This window comes from Hyperolius riggenbachi, chromosome 1, assembly GCF_040937935.1.
Source record: "Hyperolius riggenbachi isolate aHypRig1 chromosome 1, aHypRig1.pri, whole genome shotgun sequence".
Taxonomy (NCBI): domain Eukaryota; kingdom Metazoa; phylum Chordata; class Amphibia; order Anura; family Hyperoliidae; genus Hyperolius; species Hyperolius riggenbachi.
The window spans coordinates 184,504,617-184,527,448 of NC_090646.1; the positions used below are offsets into that span (position 1 = coordinate 184,504,617).

At 43.7% G+C, this 22,832-nt stretch overlaps 1 protein-coding gene across 1 annotated transcript in view; it reads right to left on the bottom strand.

Annotated features, from left to right (window-relative positions):
- Nucleotides 1-1,157: 1,157 nt before the first annotated feature.
- The window catches only part of LOC137570395 (FHF complex subunit HOOK-interacting protein 1A-like), a 285,196-nt gene continuing 263,521 nt past the window's right edge, over nt 1,158-22,832 (bottom strand). Inside the window, exon 11 of the mRNA XM_068279077.1 lies at nt 1,158-7,528. Within this exon, the coding sequence (XP_068135178.1) occupies nt 7,296-7,528 (233 nt within the window). The 3' untranslated portion in view covers nt 1,158-7,295. The remainder of the gene's footprint in view (nt 7,529-22,832) is intronic.

Sequence of the window (22,832 nt, forward strand, 5' to 3'; positions counted from 1 at the left end):
TTATAGGTCACTCCTCCTTCACTGACACCCATTGCCGTGGCAACAGCTGAGGCATCATTCAGAAATGGATCCAAACTGTGCGGCTTTCCACTGGCCTGATACTCCTGTCAGTAACTGTGATGTCAGAGGATTTGGGCCAGAGGAAAGCAACTACATTTTCAAATGACCAATCTGCTGTTGCCACGGCCACACATCTCTATGAGGGTGAAGCAGGGAGGAGTGAGATATAAGCTGAAGAGAGCTTACTTCCAATCAGCACCTTCTGGTATACTAGGCACTGCAGGGACACAGGTAATGTATAAATAAATCTGTTAAGAAAAAAATGGGGGCGAACTATGTTACACTAATACTCTTAGTTTGACCAACTTTATGCATCCCAACTACCGACTAATGAGAACAGATGTGGCTGCCATACCATGCGCTATATAAACATTATTTTTCAGAAATTACTGCAAATCCCACTCCCGATAGTTGTAGGTAATCAGCAAAACCTTCCCTAAAGCATGGTACACAATTCCAATTTTGACTGGCCAATTTTACCACTTCCATGTCGTATGAGGCCTAACCGATTTTGGATACTATAAACAAATTGTGTAGGTAAGCTCTCAAACTACATGGGAGTGGTAAAACTGACCAATCATTGGCCAATCAAAAAATGTGTGTATGCTCCCTAAAGCCTGGTAGCCACCTTTAGTTTTGATTGGTCATTGATTGCCCAATTTTGCAACCTCCAAGTAGTATGAGGTTCAAAAGATTGGGGCCCATATGCAATTAACTTTTTCTCCTAAGTTTTCTCCTAGGTGATATTTTTAAACTTGTCAATAAAATGCCTTTTAAGCCACCAGCAAGCAAGAAAATGCTTAAAATAAATTTGATAGTACCTTTTCACCTACTTTTAGGTACTTTTTCAATTATACAATGCCAAAAATCTATTTTAAAAAGATGTTGGAAAATTATCTCCTAGGAGAAAACTCAGGTGAAAAAGTGAATTGCATATGGCCCTGTGAATACTATGAACAGATTGTGTAAGTGAACCCTCACATTACATGAAGGTGGCCAATCAAAGTTGAAGGGGTGTACCAGGCTTTACATAATATGCTGGTGTTATAGTAATATAATATATTAATAATCTTCAGAAACACAGAGACAATTAAAAGTATAAATACAAAGGCACTTTATTTAATGAAAGTTTTCCAGCATAGACATGTGATTGCTGGTCAGTTTCCACAGCAGTCATATATACAGAACTTTTAAATATGGACTGTGTATGTAAATATGTGTGTGTCATTGAAGTAGCTTTTAAGTTTACGTAAGTGGATTTTTTTAACCTAACCTCCTCCCAGCAATGGGTCATGTGACCAGTGCCCTGGGAAACAACAACTTTATTTATTTATTGTATTTATAAAGCGCCAACATATTACGCAGTGCTAAACTTGAATTTCTATTGCAAAAGAGGTAACTGGAATTAAAGGGGGGGGGGGGGGGGTGATAGCTAAATATACAGTAGGCCTGCTTTAAAAGGAACTGTTGAGACAACTAAAACTGGCTAGAAAGGTAAAAAGGCACTGCAAGATGCCCGCCCACTTCACTGAAAATTTTCAATGACTCTGCAGCATATATCACTACAGTATCATACTTTTTTAGTACTTCATTCTGCCTATTGGAAGCCTCGTTTAGTTGCAAATTGCCATTAAGATCATAGTGCACGCAGTTTCATTTTAAAACGCAAAGTTTGTAGTGTTTAATAAGTCATCTTCATAGCTGCCGACTTAATATTACACAGCAGTCATCTAGTCGCAAAAAAATTCATGATTGACAGGAATTTCGTGGGATCATAAAAACAACTGAAAAGCCACCCACAGATGATCTGTCGGGAACCAACTCGGCACAGCACTTGTCTGCACAGAATGCTGCGTTACAGGCAAAGTATAAAAACCAGTATGAAATGGTTTGTACCTCGCGCATTGCCCAGGCATTATAGAACACCCACAGGCAAACCAACAAAGTATAGAATATAGAAAGCAAATCAGTGCCAACTATTGATGTACACAGGATTTGTGTGTGATTACCTTCAATGTTTAGAATGCTGTTGAAGGTAAAATGTTTAAAAACCCAAGTACGGTAGCTGTATGATGGTTCTGCACCTCTTGTTTATATCCTGTAACAACACTGCACATTATTGTTTCAGACAAAGGCCTTATCAGACTGTTCTTTTTACTTTGCTTACATAGTCCTTTTCATTCATTATCAGACCACTCATTTGAAATTGTCCTATTTGATCTATTAAGTGCCCAAGTAAAGTATGGAACATATTCGAAACATCACAGACTTTTCATACTTTAAACCATCAGCAGTAGCGTAGCTTAGAAATTCTGGGCCCCGGTACGAGTTTTAAATTGGGCCCCCTCAAGCGCTCTCTCTCTATATATAATTTGCAAGTGTCCCTGCGTCCTGCTTTGTCCGTGTGTCAGTGCTTTTTTTGCACTGCGCATGTGCAGGGACGCAGAGACACTGAAGGCTTGCAGGGGAGGATGGGGCCAGAAGCAGTGGGCGTGTGCGCAGTGACAGACCTAGCCCGTTTTTAAATGGGCTAAGGTAACTAGTACATCATAATTGATATGGAGTCCAAAACCTTCCGAGGACAGCTGCACTCTCAGAGAGGTGTAGGGTGGGGAGGAGAACAGTCTACTGATGGTTACAGTTAATCAACGCACATATAGAGGTGATCATTACCAGCTTAGCACCAATAAAGAGCTAATAAAGTGGTTGACTGCACCAGGGGTCCTTGTACAGTAGCCACCTCTGCACCCCCTATTGCTATGCTACTAGTACTAACCATCAGTCATTCTATAGAGTGCCTGGATTTTGTACTTACCCTTAACATATGCATCCAATGAGAGTAGTTCTGAGGCGTGATGCCCACACCCAATAAAACAGTTCAAAGGAGGTGTTGCTTTTGTAGACTTATAGAACTAACGGGATTATTTTAAGCTAAAAAAATGGACAAACTGTACCGATGTTGCAGTGGGGTTTATTTTTGGTAAAGTGTGCTCAGCTTCAGAGTCAATTTAGTTTGCTTTTATTTAAGGTCATAATTCTATATTGTTGCTTTAAAGGGATTGTGAAGTCATTTTGACATTTTTATTTATTCAGGTAATTATCACAAATTTTGTTTGGAGATCTTCCTGGTCATTTTCCGAGTATGCTGCATTACTTCACAAAAAAACAGTGAGATCACTCCATAGAGGTCAGTAGGGACGCAGTCCCTTTAGTCTGGATACTTTACTTTCACAATGTTAGAGATACCTGAGATTTCAGATCACAACATTCTTAGTAGTAAAATTTGGCAGGTGGATCTCCAAAAAATAAAACGTACCGTATTTGTAATATTTCATATGTTCCATCATAAGAAAAATATATTTTTTAAAAACAGTGAATTAATAAAACAAATGCACAAAAACACTTCAGTATACATCCCTTTTAAACAAACTACAGATGTGCAGTTAACTTGTTGTATGCTCAGTCAGTGTCAGTATGATACCCAGCAATGAGCAAGGCACTTCTTAATGGCTCATGTTGACAGTCATTTTTCATTACATACATTGTAACTCTAAATACAGACATGTGAATAGACACCTGTAATGCTGTATGTTGTATGGCAGATGGATCACAATGCGCATTTGTTCAATAGAAATGCCAGTATGTCAATTAATATGGGAATTCATCATGATGTCACCTTGAGAAGCTTTTGACAGTCACTTCCAGGCTGCTATTCACAGTGGATCTTAGGGGATTCAGATCCATTGTGTAGCAGAATCAATGCACACTATAGGGAAAAATTGTAAAATACATGTGCACACATACATAAAAGTTGTACATTTCATTTGTCCCAGAATAATATAAACTGTAAATAACTTTTTTCCTATGTAGCAGTCACTTACAGTAGGTAATATTAGTCTGACAGCTCTGAACGACAGGTTTTGTACTAGTCCATCTCCTCATGGGGTATTCTGAAGATTTCCATTATTTTCAAAAGTAGAATTGTGTCAGGAGCCGGCAAACTGGACAGCATTTTACATCTTATATTTATGTATTTTAAACAGCTTTTCAAGGTTTTAATCCTTTAGAAGAAAGGCTTGCTCTATCAAGGGCTTTTTATACAAACCTGTTATTTCAGGACAGATAGCCTTTACAAAGCACTCCTTTCTCCAAAGCCATTCATTTGATTTTGGGTGGATGTCAGAATTATGAGGAAACTAGTAAATCAAAGCTTAAAGCAAACCTGAAGGCTAAAAAAAAAAAAGGTATATACCACTGTAGAGTGATGCTCCAGAGGCTTTGCTGATTCTCTATGAACCCTCCACTGCCGGATGGGATTCTCTTTATGTTTGTAGCCGTGGGTACTAGCATGACCGCACTGCGCAGGTGCCAGGAGCATTTGTGGCTGCACATTAGCTTGGAGCTGCTCCTGCACAGAGAGGGCTTTTTATACAAACCTGTTATTTCAGGACAGATAGCCTTTACAAAGCACTCCTTTCTCCAAAGCCATTCATTTGATTTTGGGTGGATGTCAGAATTATGAGGAAACTAGTAAATCAAAGCTTAAAGCAAACCTGAAGGCTAAAAAAAAAAAAAGGTATATACCACTGTAGAGTGATGCTCCAGAGGCTTTGCTGATTCTCTATGAACCCTCCACTGCCGGATGGGATTCTCTTTATGTTTGTAGCCGTGGGTACTAGCATGACCGCACTACACAGGTGCCAGGAGCAGTTGTGGCTGCGCTTTAGCTTGGAGCTGCTCCTGCACAGAGAAGAAAGCCATGCACAAGCGGCTCCATGCTAGTGCACAGATGCGGGCTGTACTTTGCGCCTGTGTGGTGTAGCCGCACTTGTACACGGGGAGAGCGCAGCCACAAGCAATATTCAACATTACCATTAAATAGTGTAAAAAGGGCCCAGCACAGGAGAGGCACAGGAAGGCCAGGGGAGTCTCTGGATTGTTCCTCCTACTAAAGGAGGTGTTTAACTTTTTTTCTGACTTCAAGTACCCTTTAAGTCTACTGCCTCAGTATTTAGCTCCCATACAAATCAGTTATCTAGACAATTCTTCAAACTCAGGTAATGTCTGGACCAGGGTAGTGTATAGTGCACTGGTCCCATGGTACTGCTCTGTCTCCTTTCTATCTCAGTTAAGAACTGATTGAATTGGTGGGGTGGTAAAAATGATCAGCATTCAAGACTATAATAACAAATATGGTTTCTAGGTTTTTATCTAAATCAGTTGACTGACTGTAATGAGGTACTATTACTTCATAGGTAGCTTACTTCCTAATTGTTAGGCTCTGTTCAAACTGCGTCATAAATGCAGCCGATGATGCACAGAGCGCTCCAAGGGACAGGAGCGCAACGTGGGAGCGTGCCTGGCCGGGGCCGCACTTGGGCAACAAAGCACAACTCAGCCAGGCTTTCGGGCTGAATTGCCGGGGACTGGCACCACCCAGGGAGATGCCGAGGGACAATCGGCCCTAACAGGGCTTAAGGAAGCCCCAGGTAAGTATGGAACTTGAGATGCTTCTCGTCTCAGGTTCCCTTCAGGCCTCTTGCACACTACATGTAATTCAGATTTTTTATATGATCCGATTTTTTATTGTGAACAACGTAAAAAATGTAGCAGCATACAGTACTTTTTAAATCCGAATCAAAAGTTAGATCGTATAAAAAAATCGGAATTGCATGTAGTGTGCAAGAGGCCTTAGATTACTTTACTCATGATTTATCTCTCCAGTAAGGCCCTTATTCAATTCACTTTTTCTCATAAGTTTTCTCCTAGGTGATATTTTAACACCTTATTAATAAAATTATTCTTAAAGGGAGTCTGAAGCATAATAAAAATAAAAAAAACAAATACTCAACTAAAGAGAGGAAAGGCTTTGGGTCCTATAGAGCCTTACCAGTCTCCTCACATTCCCTGCAAGCTCCCCCGTTAGCAGTCTCCAAACAATCGGTCGGAAACTGCTCTTTTCCGTTTGGGGTGTGCTCTGGCGCCCGAAGACATTCCGCTCTGTACTTGCGTGCGCAGTACAGAGCTACCTGTCTTCGGGAGGGAGGACTCAGGCTCCCGAAGACTTCCAAAGTCTCCTGCGGTGGGAGATTTAAATGGAGAAGCCTGCGGGGGAAGGAGGGGACCATGTGGAGAACGGGAAGGCTCTATAGGACCCAGAGCCTTCCCTCTCCTTAGGTGTGTATCTGTCTTTTTAGTTTTAATTTACTTCAGATTTACTTCAAGCCACCAGTATGAAAGAAAATACTCAGAATAAATTTTGGTAATTCTTCAATTGCAAAGTGCTGTTATTTTAAATAGAAGATTAAAAATTATCTTATTTCCCAAGAGAAAACGTGAATTGCGTATGGGCTATATCTGTTTATCTCTTAAATTATCTCTCCTTATTTGTTTAACTCATGCATTAGCTCTTCTTACAGTTAGGGTGAAAAAATAAGTAGGCTTTGTGCTATCAACCCCACTGTCTCTCACGGTCAGGATTTAGCTAATGCTGCCAGTAACTCAACACCAACCATTTCACTTATTTGCAACAACTGTGATTTGAGAAGTCCACTAAAGTTTTGTATCCATCTAACTTGCAATTAGCAAATATGGCAGAACCATGCCAGGCACAAATGGTCACTCTTACCATGAATATGCTGGTAAAGTGTTAAAGGTTTACTACTAGTCTATTATTTTTCTGTAAGTAGCAGACTGTAGCTAAGTATAGTGAAATGTTACTGAATCTCTAGGAATGTGTCTAGCCCGTCGCAGTCAGAAAGTCTAAAACACATGCCAATGGAGAGTTGTGCAGGTTTGCTTCAGGGATCAGTCATCAGTGGATATTCCCAAGGAAATAGCTTAAAAGCACAAATAATGTTCACCTATAACTGACCTTAACCCAAATCAAAAATTAATAGTTTTAGTTGTAGGTTTCTCTAAAAGTGCTGAATGCAAACACGGATAACACAGAAAAAAGGAGTAAGGCAAAGGATAAGATACACATGTAAAAGTATTACACATAAACCAACACAGAAAAGGAAAAACAACCACCGTAGCCAATTGGACCCAATGGCCCATCTTCTATCAAGTATTACAGGAAATAGCAATCTTGCAATGAAGGAATTGATCACTATATTGCAATAACCCAGCATGGAAAATAATAGGTCTTTTTTCATATTATATAAAACTCTTTAAAATAAAAAATAAAACAATATAACAACATGTCACCAGGAAAGATATATAAAATACACGTTCTAAAAGGACTCCCCTATCATATAATATAACACCGAATGTTCCTGGGCAAAAGCTGCAAGTTCTTTTAAGAATTCTGGGAATATGGCTGCGGCTAGCACAGCGTTCCTGACACGGGCAGAGGCGGCGGATAGAGGAGGAGATATCTTCGCTCTTTGTTCCTTATTCTTCTGGTTAATAAGATGAGAATTCTCTGCAGCACTGCTTTCTCCATCATGTTTATTCATTGTTTGATCTATAAGAAAACAGAATGACACAAAATTGGTTTTGATGCAGCAAAATACACTTTAAGCAAAGTAAGTATGTTGTAATTGGTAGGTGTGTCTGGTAGATGAACCTGAAACGAACTCCAGGAACTGGGGAAGAAAAGGAGACAGAAAACACCAGGAGCGCCAATATAGTGTAGTATTTAAAACAATGGGAAATTAGAGCTGGTAGATTGCTACTTACAAATCCAGGTTGCTCAAGGCCAACCACAGTAACAATGCATTCTGTAGGTCTTACCTGCTTCTTCAGTGATTAAAATCAAACAACATAAGGGGCTCACTCCTTTCAATTCAATATTGAGCTATTCATTTCATAAGACCATTGGCTTAAAAAATGTGCTATACATTCATGTACTTGCATTGATTGAGATATATATATATATATATATATATATCGTATTTTTCGGACTATAAGACGCACTTTTTCTCCCCCAAAAGTGGAGGGAAAAAGTCACTGCGTCTTATAGTCCGAATACTCCAAATAAAGTCCCCTAACACATGCCAAACATTTTGCAACTGTCTGCCGCTACTTGTCCGCCAAGTCTGTTTTACTCACGGATGTCAAGGGTGCCCTCAGAAGTCTCCTTCTATGACACCACTCACTTCACACCGTGCAGCTATTGTTGTGTGCGCCGTTCTCATTAACCGGTGCAGAGCGTTCACCAGGTTTAAAGGGCTTAAGCAAGCATTCCACCAATCAGGCTGGGGGGGGCGCTGCCGCAGACCGCCTATCATGGCCGCCCACTGCTCCCTGCTTGCTTGATAGGAAGGTGGGATCAGAGCTCCGTCATTTAGGCCAATCACTGCAGGGAGCAGTGGGTGGCCATAATAGGCCGTCTGGGGCAGCGCCCCCAGCCTGATAAGTGGAATATTTATGTAAATAGTGCAGGTCAGCGTGCAGGCACTGTCAGCGGTGGCATCTTGTTACCACAGTTACATATGGGGTTAGAGCAGCAACATGGATTGAGTGCAAGCTGGCTGCAATAAGAACCAGTGCAGCCGTTATTAAAACTCAGAACTTCAGCTCTGCTCTAAACAATAAGCAGCACCATAATAACCTTTTAAAGAAAAAAAATTATTTGTTACAGCTGATACAAATCCTGCTATAAATCTGCAGTCTCTACTTCCTGCTTTCATGGAAGCAGACATAGGGTTAAAAGCCTGTGTTTACAAATTAGCTGCTCCATTAGCTGCAGAGGGACACGGGGATGGAGAAAGATACTGAGGTAAACAGGTGGACAGAGACGGAAGGGATGGAGGAGGACACAGCGGAACAGAGGAGCACACAGAGGAACAGAAATAAGACAATGGGACACAGGATGACACAAAAGATACAAGAAACGCATGCAGGGACATAATTGGTGGGGGAAAAGGTCCATAAGATGCCTAGACCACAGACGCACCAGGTTTAGTGTATATATACAGTGGAGGAAATAATTATTTGACCCCCTCACTGATTTTGTAAGTTTGTCCAATGACAAAAAAATGAAAAGTCTCAGAACAGTATCATTTCAATGGTAGGTTTATTTTAACAGTGTCAGATAGCACATCAAAAGGAAAATCGAAAAATAACCTTAAATAAAAGATAGCAACTGATTTGCATTTCATTGAGTGAAATAAGTTTTTGAACCCTCTAACAATAAAAGACTTAATACTTAGTGGGAAAAACCCTTGTTTGCAAGCACAGAGGTCAAACGTTTCTTGTAATTGATGACCAAGTTTGCACACATTTTAGGAGGAATGTTGGTCCACTCCTCTTTGCAGATCATCTCTAAATCCCTAAGGTTTCGAGGCTGTCTCTGTGCAACTCTGAGCTTGAGCTCCCTCCATAGGTTTTCTATTGGATTAAGGTCCGGAGACTGACTAGGCCACTCCATGACCTTAATGTGCTTCTTCTTGAGCCACTCCTTTGTTGCCTTTGCTGTATGTTTTTGGTCATTGTCGTGCTGGAACACCCATCCACGACCCATTTTCAGTTTCCTGGCAGAGGGAAGGAGGTTGTCGTTCAGGATTTCACGATACATGGCTCCGTCCATTTTCCCGTTAATGCGATTAAGTTGTCCTGTGCCCTTAGCAGAAAAACACCCCCAAAGCAAAATGTTTCCACCCCCATGCTTGACGGTGGGGACGGTGTTTTGGGGGTCATAGGCAGCATTTTTCTTCCTCCAAACACAGCGAGTTGAGTTAATGCCAAAGAGCTCTATTTTGGTCTCATCAGACCACAGCACCTTCTCCCAGTCACTCACAGAATCATTCAGGTGTTCATTGGCAAACTTCAGACGGGCCTGCACATGTGCCTTCTTGAGCAGGGGGACCTTGCGAGCCCTGCAGGATTTTAATCCATTGCGGTGTAATGTGTTTCCAATGGTTTTCTTGGTGACTGTGGTCCCTGCTAATTTGAGGTCATTCACTAACTCCTCCCGTGTAGTTCTAGGATGCTTTTTCACCTTTCTCAGAACCATTGACGCCCCACGAGGTGAGATCTTGCGTGGAGCCCCAGAGCGAGGTCGATTGATGGTCATTTTGTGCTCCTTCCATTTTCGAACAATCGCACCAATAGTTGTCACCTTCTCTCCCAGCTTCTTGCTAATGGTTTTGTAGCCCATTCCAGCCTTGTGCAGGTCTACAATTTTGTCTCTGACATCCTTGGACAGCTCTTTGGTCTTTCCCATGTTGGAGAGTTTGGAGTCTGCTTGATTGATTGATTCTGTGGACAGGTGTCTTTTATACAGGTGACTAGTTAAAGGGATACTGTAGGGGCGTCGGGGGAAAATGAGCTGAACTTACCCGGGGCTTCTAATGGTCCCCCGCAGACATCCTGTGTTGGCGCAGCCACTCCCCAATGCTCCGGCCCCGCCTCCGGTTCACTTCTGGAATTTCTGACTTTAAAGTCAGAAAACCACTGCGCCTGCGTTGCCGTGTCCTCGCTCCCGCTGATGTCACCAGGAGTGTACTGCGCAGACACAGACCATACTGGGCCTGCGCTGTGCGCTTTTGATGACATCAGCGGGATCGAGGACACGGCAACGCAGGCGCAGTGGTTTTCTGACTTTAAAGTCAGAAATTCCAGAAGTGAACTGGAGGCGGGGCCAGAGCATCTGTGAGCGGCTGCGCGGGCACAGGATGTCTGCGGGGGACCATTAGAAGCCCCGGGTAAGTTCAGCTCATTTTCCCCCGACCCCCCTACAGTATCCCTTTAAGACAGGTGTCCTTAATGAGGGTGACTAATTGAGTAGAAGTGTCTAACCACTCTGTGGGAGCCAGAACTCTTAATGGTTGGTAGGGGTTCAAAAACTTATTTCACTCAATGAAATGCAAATCAGTTGATATCTTTTATTTAAAGTTATTTTTTCGATTTTCCTTTTGATGTGCTATCTGCCACTGTTAAAATAAACCTACCATTGAAATGATACTGTTCTGAGACTTTTCATTTCTTTGTCATTGGACAAACTTACAAAATCAGTGAGGGGTCAAATAATTATTTCCTCCTCATTTTCAAAATTAGCACTAACATTTGTTTACAACTGCATGTTCCCCCATCATTCTGGCCCCCACATTTCACAAGTTTTAGGCTAGGTCCACACTGGGGTTCAATTGCAAACAGCCAGGTGGAGCGAAAAGTGCAAGATCCACTCTGGTGGTCAGTTGAGGTCCTTATTGAGTCCATAAAAGGATTCGTTTCAATCATAGGTTCTATTGGAAACACATCTGCTTATCCAGAAAAATGGTGCAGGTTGGGATTTTGCAATTTTGCCCATATAGGATCCAACAGATCCGTAGAAAATGCAAATGTGTAAATGGTCCCTACTGATAACATTGGATCCCTTGACCTGTCCTTTTACCGATCCATAGAATAGACACATTTTAGCTCCAATGTAAACTGAGACTAAAAGAAGATTGTAAAGTATGTCTAAGATACTTTTATAAGAAGATTGGGAGGAAGGGTCCCCCCTACCCTGCTAAGTGCTTTGGCAAATATCACCCCTCCCATACAGTGATAAGTGACATGATGTAAGTAGGGAAAAAGGAGTAGTTCTTATTTTCTTTTCCCAAGATATCCAAAAAGTAAAAAAAAAAAGTTTAGCTTTGATTTCCACTTCAACTGTTTTTACTTGTATTCCTTTCAATATTGTGTCTGCTGATATATTTTTTTATTATCTGTGACAAGCAAGTCAAGCATTGCAAGCTGTGTGGCACTGGGCAAGGGCTGTACTGACACAAAATCTTCTAATGCAGCATTGTGTACCACAACACTACACACAGCATGTCAATCAGAACTAGTGAGCAAAATATAATCAGATCCCAGATCTCTGTAATGATTTGGTGCTAGGTGCATTGTGTGACTTTGCTCTAGAGACAAGTTGACAGTCTGTGACTATAATAGGATGTATCAGGCACAGACCCTTTCTCCTGCAGACTTAAAAATGACAGGTAAAATGTGGGGGCTTCCTGGGCAAAGCCAGGATCTGCATAAAATGGTTATTCTGGCACAGAGAAGGAGAAGCGGACTCTGGTGCTATAGGAAAGGGTGCCTGCCTGGCATATAGACAGGGTTTACTCAAGCACATTCACAAGGGGCAAGCTTAGCTGGGACACAGTATAATGCTGAAATAAGATAAAGTCTCCTACAGTGCAGTGCGAAATAACATGTTATGTGGCTCCACTCCAGCTTGTCTGCTCATTTATTTGGAGGCTCTGATCGGTACCTCTCTATTCATTAAATATTTTTCAAATTTGCCTTGCTGGAAACGGAAGTATATTGGTTTAAAGCGACCCTAAAGTGATATGTAACATAAGTTTGACGTGTAAAGGTTGTCCCCGACTTATGAACAGCTGTTAGCTGCTCCATCTGTTTTCCGCTGAGCACCCACCTGCTCACACCCCACCATTTGTGATTCTACTGCTACTTTGCTACTTTTAAAGGTTTTATGCTACGTTACTGGAGTCTTAAAGCTGCAGTGGCCTATTTTGTAAAAAATAGCCTGGTCACTAGAGGGGTTTAAGTCCATGGTCCTTAAATGGTTAAAGGGGAACTTCAGCCTAAACAAACATTCTGCCATCAAGTTACATTAGTTATGTTAATTAGAATAGATAGGTAATATAATCTCTTACCCACCCTGTTTTAAAAGAACAGGCAAATGTTTGTGATTCTAGGGGGCAGCCATCTTTTTGGTTGAAAGGAAGTGACAAGGAGCAGGAGACACGGTTCCAACTGTCCTGTGTCCTGATTACCCCTCCCAGCTGCACACGCTAGGCTTCAAATGTCAAATTCAAAATGTCAAAAAAAAAAAATTGCACCAAAACAGCAGAACGAGAACAACAACATCAAAAATCCCATCATGCTTTGCACAGCATCAGGGGAAAAAAGCCCGGGCAGTTTTCTTCTGTGCAGCTAAAAATGAGGCTTGTATAAGAGAAACAAAGTTGTGATACTGTGAAACTGTTAAAGAAACACCGAGCCTTTTCAGTGCTGCTGAGTCGATTTTAACTCCGGAGGTTCACTTTAAGGGAACATAACCACTTGAAGTTGTGCGCCTGATGTGGAATATAGTAAATATCCTGATGCTAAATATCACATTAAGCATCCAAAATGTGGATCAGATGGATGTGTAGTTCAATCACCTGACATATCATCACAGGGTCCAGGCTGTACAGGCATGTTGGACTTTAGGGAGCTAAAACAGAGCACCCCTGGGAAACACAAGGCAGAGATTAAAACATCCATTGATTCAAATGCTTTCCATGGATCCCATAATTGGAATAGGGTATTATATATAACCATAGCTCCTTGTGAGCCATTTCTTGTCATACAGACTTGGTCCTGGTTTCTTAGTGCTGCTACTTTGCCTGGCTGATTGCCTAGAGTAGATTATGTATAAAGCATGCTGGGTGTCATCTTGGGTCTTAACTAGGCTCCTCTGGAATTGACATATGGTGAATGGGGATAAATATAGATCAGAATTTGCATTCTGTTTCAGATCATAGGTTGTTCATGTATATGAATCTAGGGGTCAGCATTCAGGTTTTTCTCGAATACAGTTTTACGTGAAATATAGAGTTACATCACAAATCAGAACAATATGAGTGATACTTGGCTGGTTAACTGACACAGTATGACCCTGAGATTGTCTTCAGATTTCTTATTTGCTCTGAGCACGAGGTGTCATGCAGTTAAAGAGCTGTCCACAGAGTGTAATAAGACAGAAGTAGCCTAGAAACCAAGCTGCACAAGGTAATCGCTGTGAGGGAAAACACAAAATAATAGCAGTAATGGCTACAGCTACAGTAATGGCTACAGCAAGGTGACGTCCAGAATATTAAGGAGCTTCAATCACCACCATGTCTGTGTGTATGCTAATATTGCGGCTGGCTTGTACATATGTGGACTGGCCTTATGGAATTAGTTCTGTCAGCACTACTGAATGCTAGTATTCTGGCAGATGGCCAACTACATGCAGTCCCATCACAAAACCATATTTGGGTGTCCAGATTTTTACTTTTGTCTTTATGTCTTTAACACATTCCATCCTTTCTAAAATAATAGGTTACACTGCAAGCTTTAACTATTTGTAATTTTTTTTTTTTTTTATAAAAAATTGGCGTGTGTGTGTTAAACAGTGGTGCTCACCGCCAGGTCGTGATCACGCTTACGCGTGGATTCACGACCATTTTGACGCATTCCGCCTCGGACACGAAAATCCGTGAATACATTTTCAACCACGAAAATCTACTTCGGCTTCGCGTGAATGCGGACAGAAATCCGCATTCACGCTCGTGAAACCCGGTGCTGAAGTCGTGGTTTGCGGAAATGCGTCAAACTATGCGGAAGTGACACATTGCAGGCCAATCAGAGTGCCCCAGCCAGGCCCTAGCAACCAATCACAGGAGGGGAGCTATGCCCTCCCCTCCTGAATATAAAGCGGCGGCCATGATGGAAAAGCTCTGTCCTTGCTAGACTGTGGTGCTGAGAGGATTATCTCCAGGCCATTGTTGTTTGAGCAAGTGCATTTATTGTGTTAAAAACAAAGCGTTTTTTTTGCTAACACTGCTCTTATACTGTACACAGTTAGCTAGTCAGTGAGTGATTGCTGTAGTTAGTTGTAGTCAGTGTAGTGTAGTGGGAGTGTGGGAGTCTAGTGATTATTTAACTGTGTGTAGTGCTGTGCAGGCAGGTTCAGTGCTGCAGTGTAGTGGGAGTGGGGATTATCTGTGTGTAGAGTGCAGGCAGGCAGGTTAGTGCAGCTGCAGTGTTCACTTGTATATTCCAGTGACAGTTATACACTTGTACTATTTGCAGGCAGCCAGTCACACCGCTGGCGCCGCCACTCTCTGCCAGCGCTGTTCATTCATTCTGTCAGTGACCTTGTGCCGTGCCCAGTGCCCACTGCTCGCTCGCTCGCTGGCATATGAGCATCTCATTACACAGTGTGACATCCTTGTGTGCCCACTGCATCCTTCAGTGACCTAGTTGTATATCCAGTGCCCACTGCTGTGCCCACTGCATCCTTCAGTGACCTTGTACTGTGGCCACTGCATCCTTCAGTGACCTAGTTGTATATCCAGTGGCCACTGCTGTGCCCACTGCATCCTTCAGTGACCTTGTACTGTGCCCACTGCATCCTTCAGTGACCTTGTACTGTGCCCACTGCATCCTTCAGTGACCTAGTTGTATATCCAGTGCCCACTGCTGTGCCCAGTGCATCCTTCAGTGACCTTGTACTGTGGCCACTGCATCCTTCAGTGACCTAGTTGTATATCCAGTGCCCACTGCTGTGCCCACTGCATCCTTCAGTGACCTTGTACTGTGCCCACTGCATCCTTCAGTGACCTTGTACTGTGCCCACTGCATCCTTCAGTGACCTAGTTGTATATCCAGTGCCCACTGCTGTGCCCAGTGCATCCTTCAGTGACCTTGTACTGTGGCCACTGCATCCTTCAGTGACCTAGTTGTATATCCAGTGCCCACTGCTGTGCCCACTGCATGCTGCTGCTGCTGAACTGACCGCCCGCTTTGTCCTCCTGACTCAGTCGCTACTACACTCTGCGTTCACACTGCCCGGGTCACCGGGTGCATTTAATTTTTTGGCCAGCACTGTGACGCTGTGCTACTACTACTGTGCTGCTGAACTGACCGCCCGCTTTGTCCTCCTGACTCAGTCGCTACTACACTCTGCGTTCACACTGCCCGGGTCACCGGGTGCATTTAATTTTTTGGCCAGCACTATGATGCTGTGCTACTACTACTGTGCTGCTGCTGCTGAACTGACCGCCCGCTTTGTCCTCCTGACTCAGTCGCTACTACACTCTGCGTTCACATTGCCCGGGTCACCGGGTGCATTTAATTTTTTGGCCAGCACTATGACGCTGTGCTGCTACTACTACCACCAGTATGTTGCCGTGGTCCTTCTGTGCTGCTGAACTGACCGCCCGCATAGTCCTTCTCCTGACTCAGTCGCTACCACCACTGCACTCTGCGTTCACACTGCCCGTGTCCACTGACAACTCTGCTGCGATGTCATTGCTAATTGCTGCAGAAAAAACAACAACAAAAAATTACAAAAACCTCTCTGGAGCCTTTTTGCCGTCAGCCACTCATCCTCCTCCAGCGGTACCTTCGCCGCCAAGTGCCATTGGAACTCGCCTTCACCTCTTTGACTGCTTAACGCGTATATCCCTTTTTAAAACCACTTATTACCAATTAATAGCCCCATTTAAAGTGTTGATTTCACTTTAAAATCCATTTTCTCTAGAAAAAAAAATTTGGGGGAATTTTTTATGTTGAAGTTATGTTGCCCCTTATCACCTCGATAATCCATGCTATTTGGGGGACTGTAGCATGTATGGGGGCTTTGTTATTAACGTTAAAAGAAAATCCGCCTCCGGGCGTGAATCCACGCGTGATTACGCCATTCACGGAAAAAAATCCGCGTGATTGCGTGGACGCGACCGCAAATCCGCATGCGGCGGGGCCGAATGCGGATTTTTTTTTTCAACCACGCGGATTTCCGAATTCGTGGATGAGGCACATCCGAGCATCACTAGTGTTAAAGATGCATTGCTGTCTTTTTATGTTGCCGGGAGATATATGCTGCCTAATCCTTGCTGTTTAAGTGGACACACTGCCTACCTATGTTGTTTAAGGGACACACTGCCTACCTATGTTGTTTAAGGGACACACTGCCTAAGGCCCGGTTCACATTAGCGGTGGCCGTCCGGAATCGCCGTGCCGGAGCCGGACCGCTTGCAGAACGGACGGAACGGACGCACGGCATAGCAATGAAAGCCTATGCGTCCGTTCTGCCGGACCGGATCCGGACTCCGGCGTCCGATCCAACATGCGCTATTTTTTGGTCCGGCTCCTCCGGCAGCCGTATCCGGAGCGGAGCCGGACTGCACCATCCGGCCAATACAAAGCAATGAGAGCCGGAGAGTGCACAACACACTGGCTACAAAAACCGGACGTTCTACCCCACTTCCTATGCATTTTGGATGGGGACCACATGGGCCCAGTGTTCAAAGAGTGGGGCAGCAGCGATTTCATGCTGGAGCTCTTTTTGGCAGCAACATGTCTGATATGTCTGACAAGGAGGCGAACAACAGGAAGGAGAGAATTCCCAGGTTTACGAGTAAAAAATGCCTGGATCCATGGTCCCAACTGCAGTCTCTGTATCCACGGATGGTCTCCACACGTCCACCTGTCTCCAACAATGACCCCAGACCCTTCTGCTGACCTCCCAGACCCCAGGTATTTACAGGATGTTATCTCCTTAAGAAACCGGATCCGGACCGCAACCGTGTTCACACGCACGGAAACCGGATGCAAACGGACCGGATCCGGACCGGATCCGGATAGGAACCGTACGGATCAGGTCCGGTCCGGATACGGTGCGGTCCGGACATCCGGTGCGGTTTTTACTAAACCGCAAGTGTGAACGGGGCCTTATTATGTTGTGTGGAGGAATATGCTGCCTATTTATGCTTGGGGAGACGTGATACCTATTTATGTTGTTTGGGGAATGCATGCTACTTTATTATATTATTTGGCGAGTACATGCTTCTAGAAGTGGTTATTGTGGGAAATAGTACATATGTTTATATATTTTGAATCAGATAGCTGTTCTATTTACAATGCAATTATGAGAATCAGGGACAGTGATACTGAGCTTACTGCCACCATCAGCTTCAGTCAGCAATACATTTCCTGCAGTTCCTCACAGGTACTCTGTTAGATATACTGTATGATGTTGCATAGGCATCACCTATGCTGTCAGATTTTAATATTAATTAGAATACAAGTCCACTTTCAGTTTATGCGCAAGTTTTATGGCAAGACTGGTACCTGTAAAGGAAAAAAATATAAAGCAAGAGAAGTCCATTATAAAAAATTAAAATGCCTAAAAAATAAATAAAAGATGCTTGGATGCCTATAGCAGTCAATGTATGACTTTATTTACTGACAGTTGAAATCTGGTAGCTTTCTGTGAGTAGCATAAATAATAGCAATAAAATCAGCCTGTATGCTTAACATCAGCAAAAACAATTCATAAGGGTTTACTCTGCTGCTTGTAAATTCAGACTGCTCCTCACAATAATATTCTAAGCAGCTAAATGGATCACGGGAATAAATAGCAATATACATTGTGAACAGGTAATAATAAGTTACTGGGATTCAGAAATGTCAGCTTTTGCCCTAGCAGTCCATGCAACTGCAGCAACACAGGACCCAGAACACCTATAATTCTTCACTCAAACATCCCTAATGGCTGCAGATTGCTTTAACTACACAAAATGTATTTCATCTGGAAGAGTAAATACATATACAGCTCGGGCACAAGGCTGACAGCAATAATTATGCTGCAGTGATAGTTATTCTTCTACAATGACATTGGCTCTAGTAGTGGAACCTAATATTTGACTCTTTCTGCTGCTGAGCAACTATTCTGTGCTACACAAGCCCCAGCCATCTTAAAGAGGAACTTCAAGCAAACACACTTAACACAGCATATCTCAAATCATGGCAGGTTTGTGGTTTAAATAAGATCTGTAAGGGAAAAAATTGGTGGTGGTGGTGTGTTGGGGGGGGTTATGTTACAGGGTCTCTTTAAATCAAGAAACCTACCTTATCAATGAGTGTCCCTCTGGTACCCGGTGCTCTTCTTTACTGACTGAAACCTGTTATAGCAGTAAATGCTGCTTTGCCCTTGATGGAAGTCCTCAGACTGCCACCTCCAAGATGGCTTCTAGCTCCTACCTTCTTATGGACACTTGCCCTATGAGTTGGTAATTAGAGCCACCTTGATTAATAGGGCTACTACCCAGTGTGGTATCTGGGAGCTGGGAGACAGGTGGCCCATCCATCAGAGGATGAAAGTAATGCAGAGGGAGAAAAGAAGTCCCGACTAGAGAAGAGGGGTCCAGAGGGAGATGTATTGGGTAGCTAAGCGAGAAGGATTTGGAGGCTGCCATATTTATCTCCTTTCAAACAATACCAGTTGCCTGAGTTGCCTGGCAGCCCTGCTGATCTACTTGGCTGCAGTAGTGTTTGAGTAACACCAGAAACAAGCATACAGATAATCTTTTCACATCTGACAATGTCAGAAACACCTGATCTGCATGCCTATTCCGGGTCTATGGCTAAAAGTATTAGAGGCAGATGATCAGCAGTATAACCAGGCAACTGGCATTGCTTAAAAGGAAATAAATATGACAGACTTTATAGCCCTCTCACTTCAATTGTCTTTTAAGTCTGGACCTAGATGTAATTCTGATTTTACATAATTCAAAGAATAATTTTCCACTGAAGTCAAAGGAAATTCATATAATTATATTTCACTTCCAAGTAAACTTCTAGTTACTCATCTGTGTTTGCCAGCACAGGACACACTTCATATTAGTATTGATTACTATGCTCAGTAAGTCTTATTCAATCAACTATTTTAGTCTGCATACTCAGACAAGTGGTGCTTCGGCCAGGAAGCCATAGCCAGTGACTCCATGCAGAGAAAAGTGCCCCCCTCCATGGCCACTAGCACACTCTCCTGCCAGGGTGCTGACCCTTCCCTGACTGACCAGCAAAAAAATCCTGTCCAAATGGTAATGGTCACTTTCTGCTATAAATCTATTGAAGTTACGATCAAACTGAATGTTTAGGGCAACAATCTTTACCAGATGTGATTGCTGTGATAGAGTTTCCTTATATTGTGATGATATTAGCGCTCAGCAGGTCTTACCTGCAACTCACCCAAATGGGTCACCTCGAATCAACTTCCCGTTTATAGGGTGAGTTGGTTCTAAAGGGACCTCAAAACTAGAGAATTGCGAAAATTAATAAAAGCTCTCCTTAACAGTGCACAAGCTGAGAATTAACATACATAAATATATATATATATACTCTCCTTGCACATATTAAAGTTAAAACCAATCCACAACTCGTGATATCCAACTACCAGAGTCCAGTGTTATTGTGGAGAATCAAGCCTCCTAGACCAAAATAACACATAAATAAAGTATATGCAAATGTCCTAGTTCTCAGGACCCAAATATTAATGTTCACAATATGGGGGAGAAAGTTTTTCCACCAGCAGATATCATCCTCATGGAGGTTATAAATGTGCTCACCAGATCGAAATGCCAATCACGACAGTTGGCAATCAGCACGTGTGGCCCAGCCTGTCAGATGAATACGATCCTCCTATGTCTCCAGTCAGCTTCCAGTCGTGCATACAAGAGGAGAAAAACAAGACTCTATGGCGTAGTACGTTTGCAACTTATCACCCAGAAGTGCACTTCACACAGTATAACTAAGCACCTAAGCGCCGGCTGCAGCCTGTGACAGAGGCGCTCAGTGTGGTTTTGATGCTGTTAAGCTGTATGCTCCTTTTTGATTGGCCTGATGAAGCGGGATTGAGCCCGTGAAACGCGTTGCCTATTTTTACTGTGGAGTATAAATAAAATTGTTGTTTGACTGTTGATGCCACAGTCCTTCCTTTGTTTGCTTTGTCTGCATGGATGGGATAGGCCCACCACTGCCCCATCGGTTTTAAGCTCATTTAAGTGACTTTTATTCTATTGGCGCCTCTGGAAAGCTTCTACATATTGCTAAGTCCACCCTTGGTGGAGGGTTGTACCCATCTTCTTCCCATCTACAGAGAGCGACTTTTAATCCTGAGTGGGGTCAGGTTAATCTCCCCACCTGCCTTCACAGTGATTGCCTAATGGTAACCCTGGTTTGTGAGTATTAAATTGTTATATTACTCATTATTAACCACTTGCCGACCGCACGCTTATACCGTGCGTCGGCAAAGTGGCAGCTGCAGGACCAGCGACGCAGAACTGCGTCGCCGGCTGCAGCCTAATTAACGAGCGATCGCGCGGCCACAGCCGCGCGATCGCTACGTCACACTCTTCAGCCCCCTTGTGACTTCAGCCCGCCGGCCAATCAGCAGCGCCGGCGGGCTGTAAACATTCAAATTAACCAATAGAACGCGTATAATACAGTTTGTTTACGTAACAAACTGTATTATACTGCCTGCCTCCCGCTGGTGGTCACACTTAGCGATCGACCACCAGCGAGGAGAGCAGGCACAGTAAGGACACGCACACCTTAGGAGCCCCACAGACCCCCCGATCACCCGCAGCACCCATCAGACACCCCCTGTACCCCCTGCAGCACGCAGCTTCAACCTAACCACCCCCCATATCACCCATCAATCAATCCCTGTCACCACCTGTCACTCCTATCGATCAGATCAAACCCCTAACTATCTGATCACCCCTCACCCCTTCAGATCTCCCCCCCGACCCCCCCCCCCCCCCCCTGTATACTGAACCTATCTATCTCCACTGCATCTGTCTATCTCCCCAGTGATCAGCTGCCAATCACCTATCAGTCACCTGTCAATCATCCCTTGTCACCACCTGTCACTGCCCCCCATTAGATCAGACCCCCAACTGCCCCTTAGGGGCTTCTGATCACCCACCCACCCTTTCAGATCCCCCTGAGACCCCCCCCCCCCTGATCACATCAGCAATCCATCATTTACATCTGTTTTTCCCTGTAAACACACACTTATTACCTGTCAATAACCCATCTATCACCCCCTGTCACTCCTATCCATTAGATCAGACCCCCAACTACCCCTTAGGGGTATCTGATCACCCCCCACCCCTTCAGATCTCCCCCCCCCCCGTATACTGCATCTATCTATCTTCCCTGTAATTGCCCGCTGATCAGCTGTCAATCACCTATCCGTCACCTGTCAATCATCCCTTGTCACCACCTACCACTGCCCCCCATCAGATCAGACCCCCAACTGCCCATTAGGGGCTTCTGATCACCCACCCACCCTTTCAGATCCCTCCGAGACACCCCCCCTGATCACATCAGCAGTCCATTGTTTACATCTGTTTTTCCCTGTAAACACCCACTTATCACCCGTCAATAACCCATCTATCACCCCCTGTCACCACCTGTCACTCCTATCCATCAGATTAGACCCCCAACTACCCCTTAGGGGTATCTGATCACCCCCCACCCCTTCCGATCCTCCCCACACCGTCCTAGTTCATTGATTGCGTATATTCTCCCCCCTGCCATTGTGTATCTTATCTCCTGTCTGTAAGGCTTGATTGTGCTTTGTTTGGCTACAATTGTCTCAATTGCACTGTGATTGGCATCGATTGCCGTGTGATTGGCTTCGATTGTCACGTAATTGGGCTTCGATTGTCGCGTGATTGGCTTCAATTGCCCGTAATTGGTTTTGATTGTGCCAATTGCCCACTGATTGGCTGTTTTGCCCTGTGATTAGCATCGATTGTCGTGTGATTGGCTTCAATTGTCACGTAATTGGTTTTTGATTGTCGCGTTATTGGATTCAATTGGTCCGCGATTGGCTTTGATTGCGCCGATTGCTGTAATTGTGTTGTAATTGTCTCGTGATTGTTTTTGATTATTTGTGATTGCTCTCTGATCCCCAACCCCCCCCCCCCCCCCCCCCTCACCATCACTATCACTATCCTAGTGATCTAAAAACTTTTTTAGTATCACTAGTGGTAACAAACAGTTAGGCCAGTTAGCTAAGCAAAAGGGTTGTTAGTGTCAGTTAGTGCTCAGCCCACTGCACCACAGTCACTAATTAGCGTCATCACTGTCGCTAATCAGCATTGGTACTATATAGTATCTGTAAGTGATTATTAGTGATCACAGTCAGATCTATATTAGGGTCACTAGGATCCACAAAAAAACGCAGTGTTTGCCCGATCAGACCTGATCGT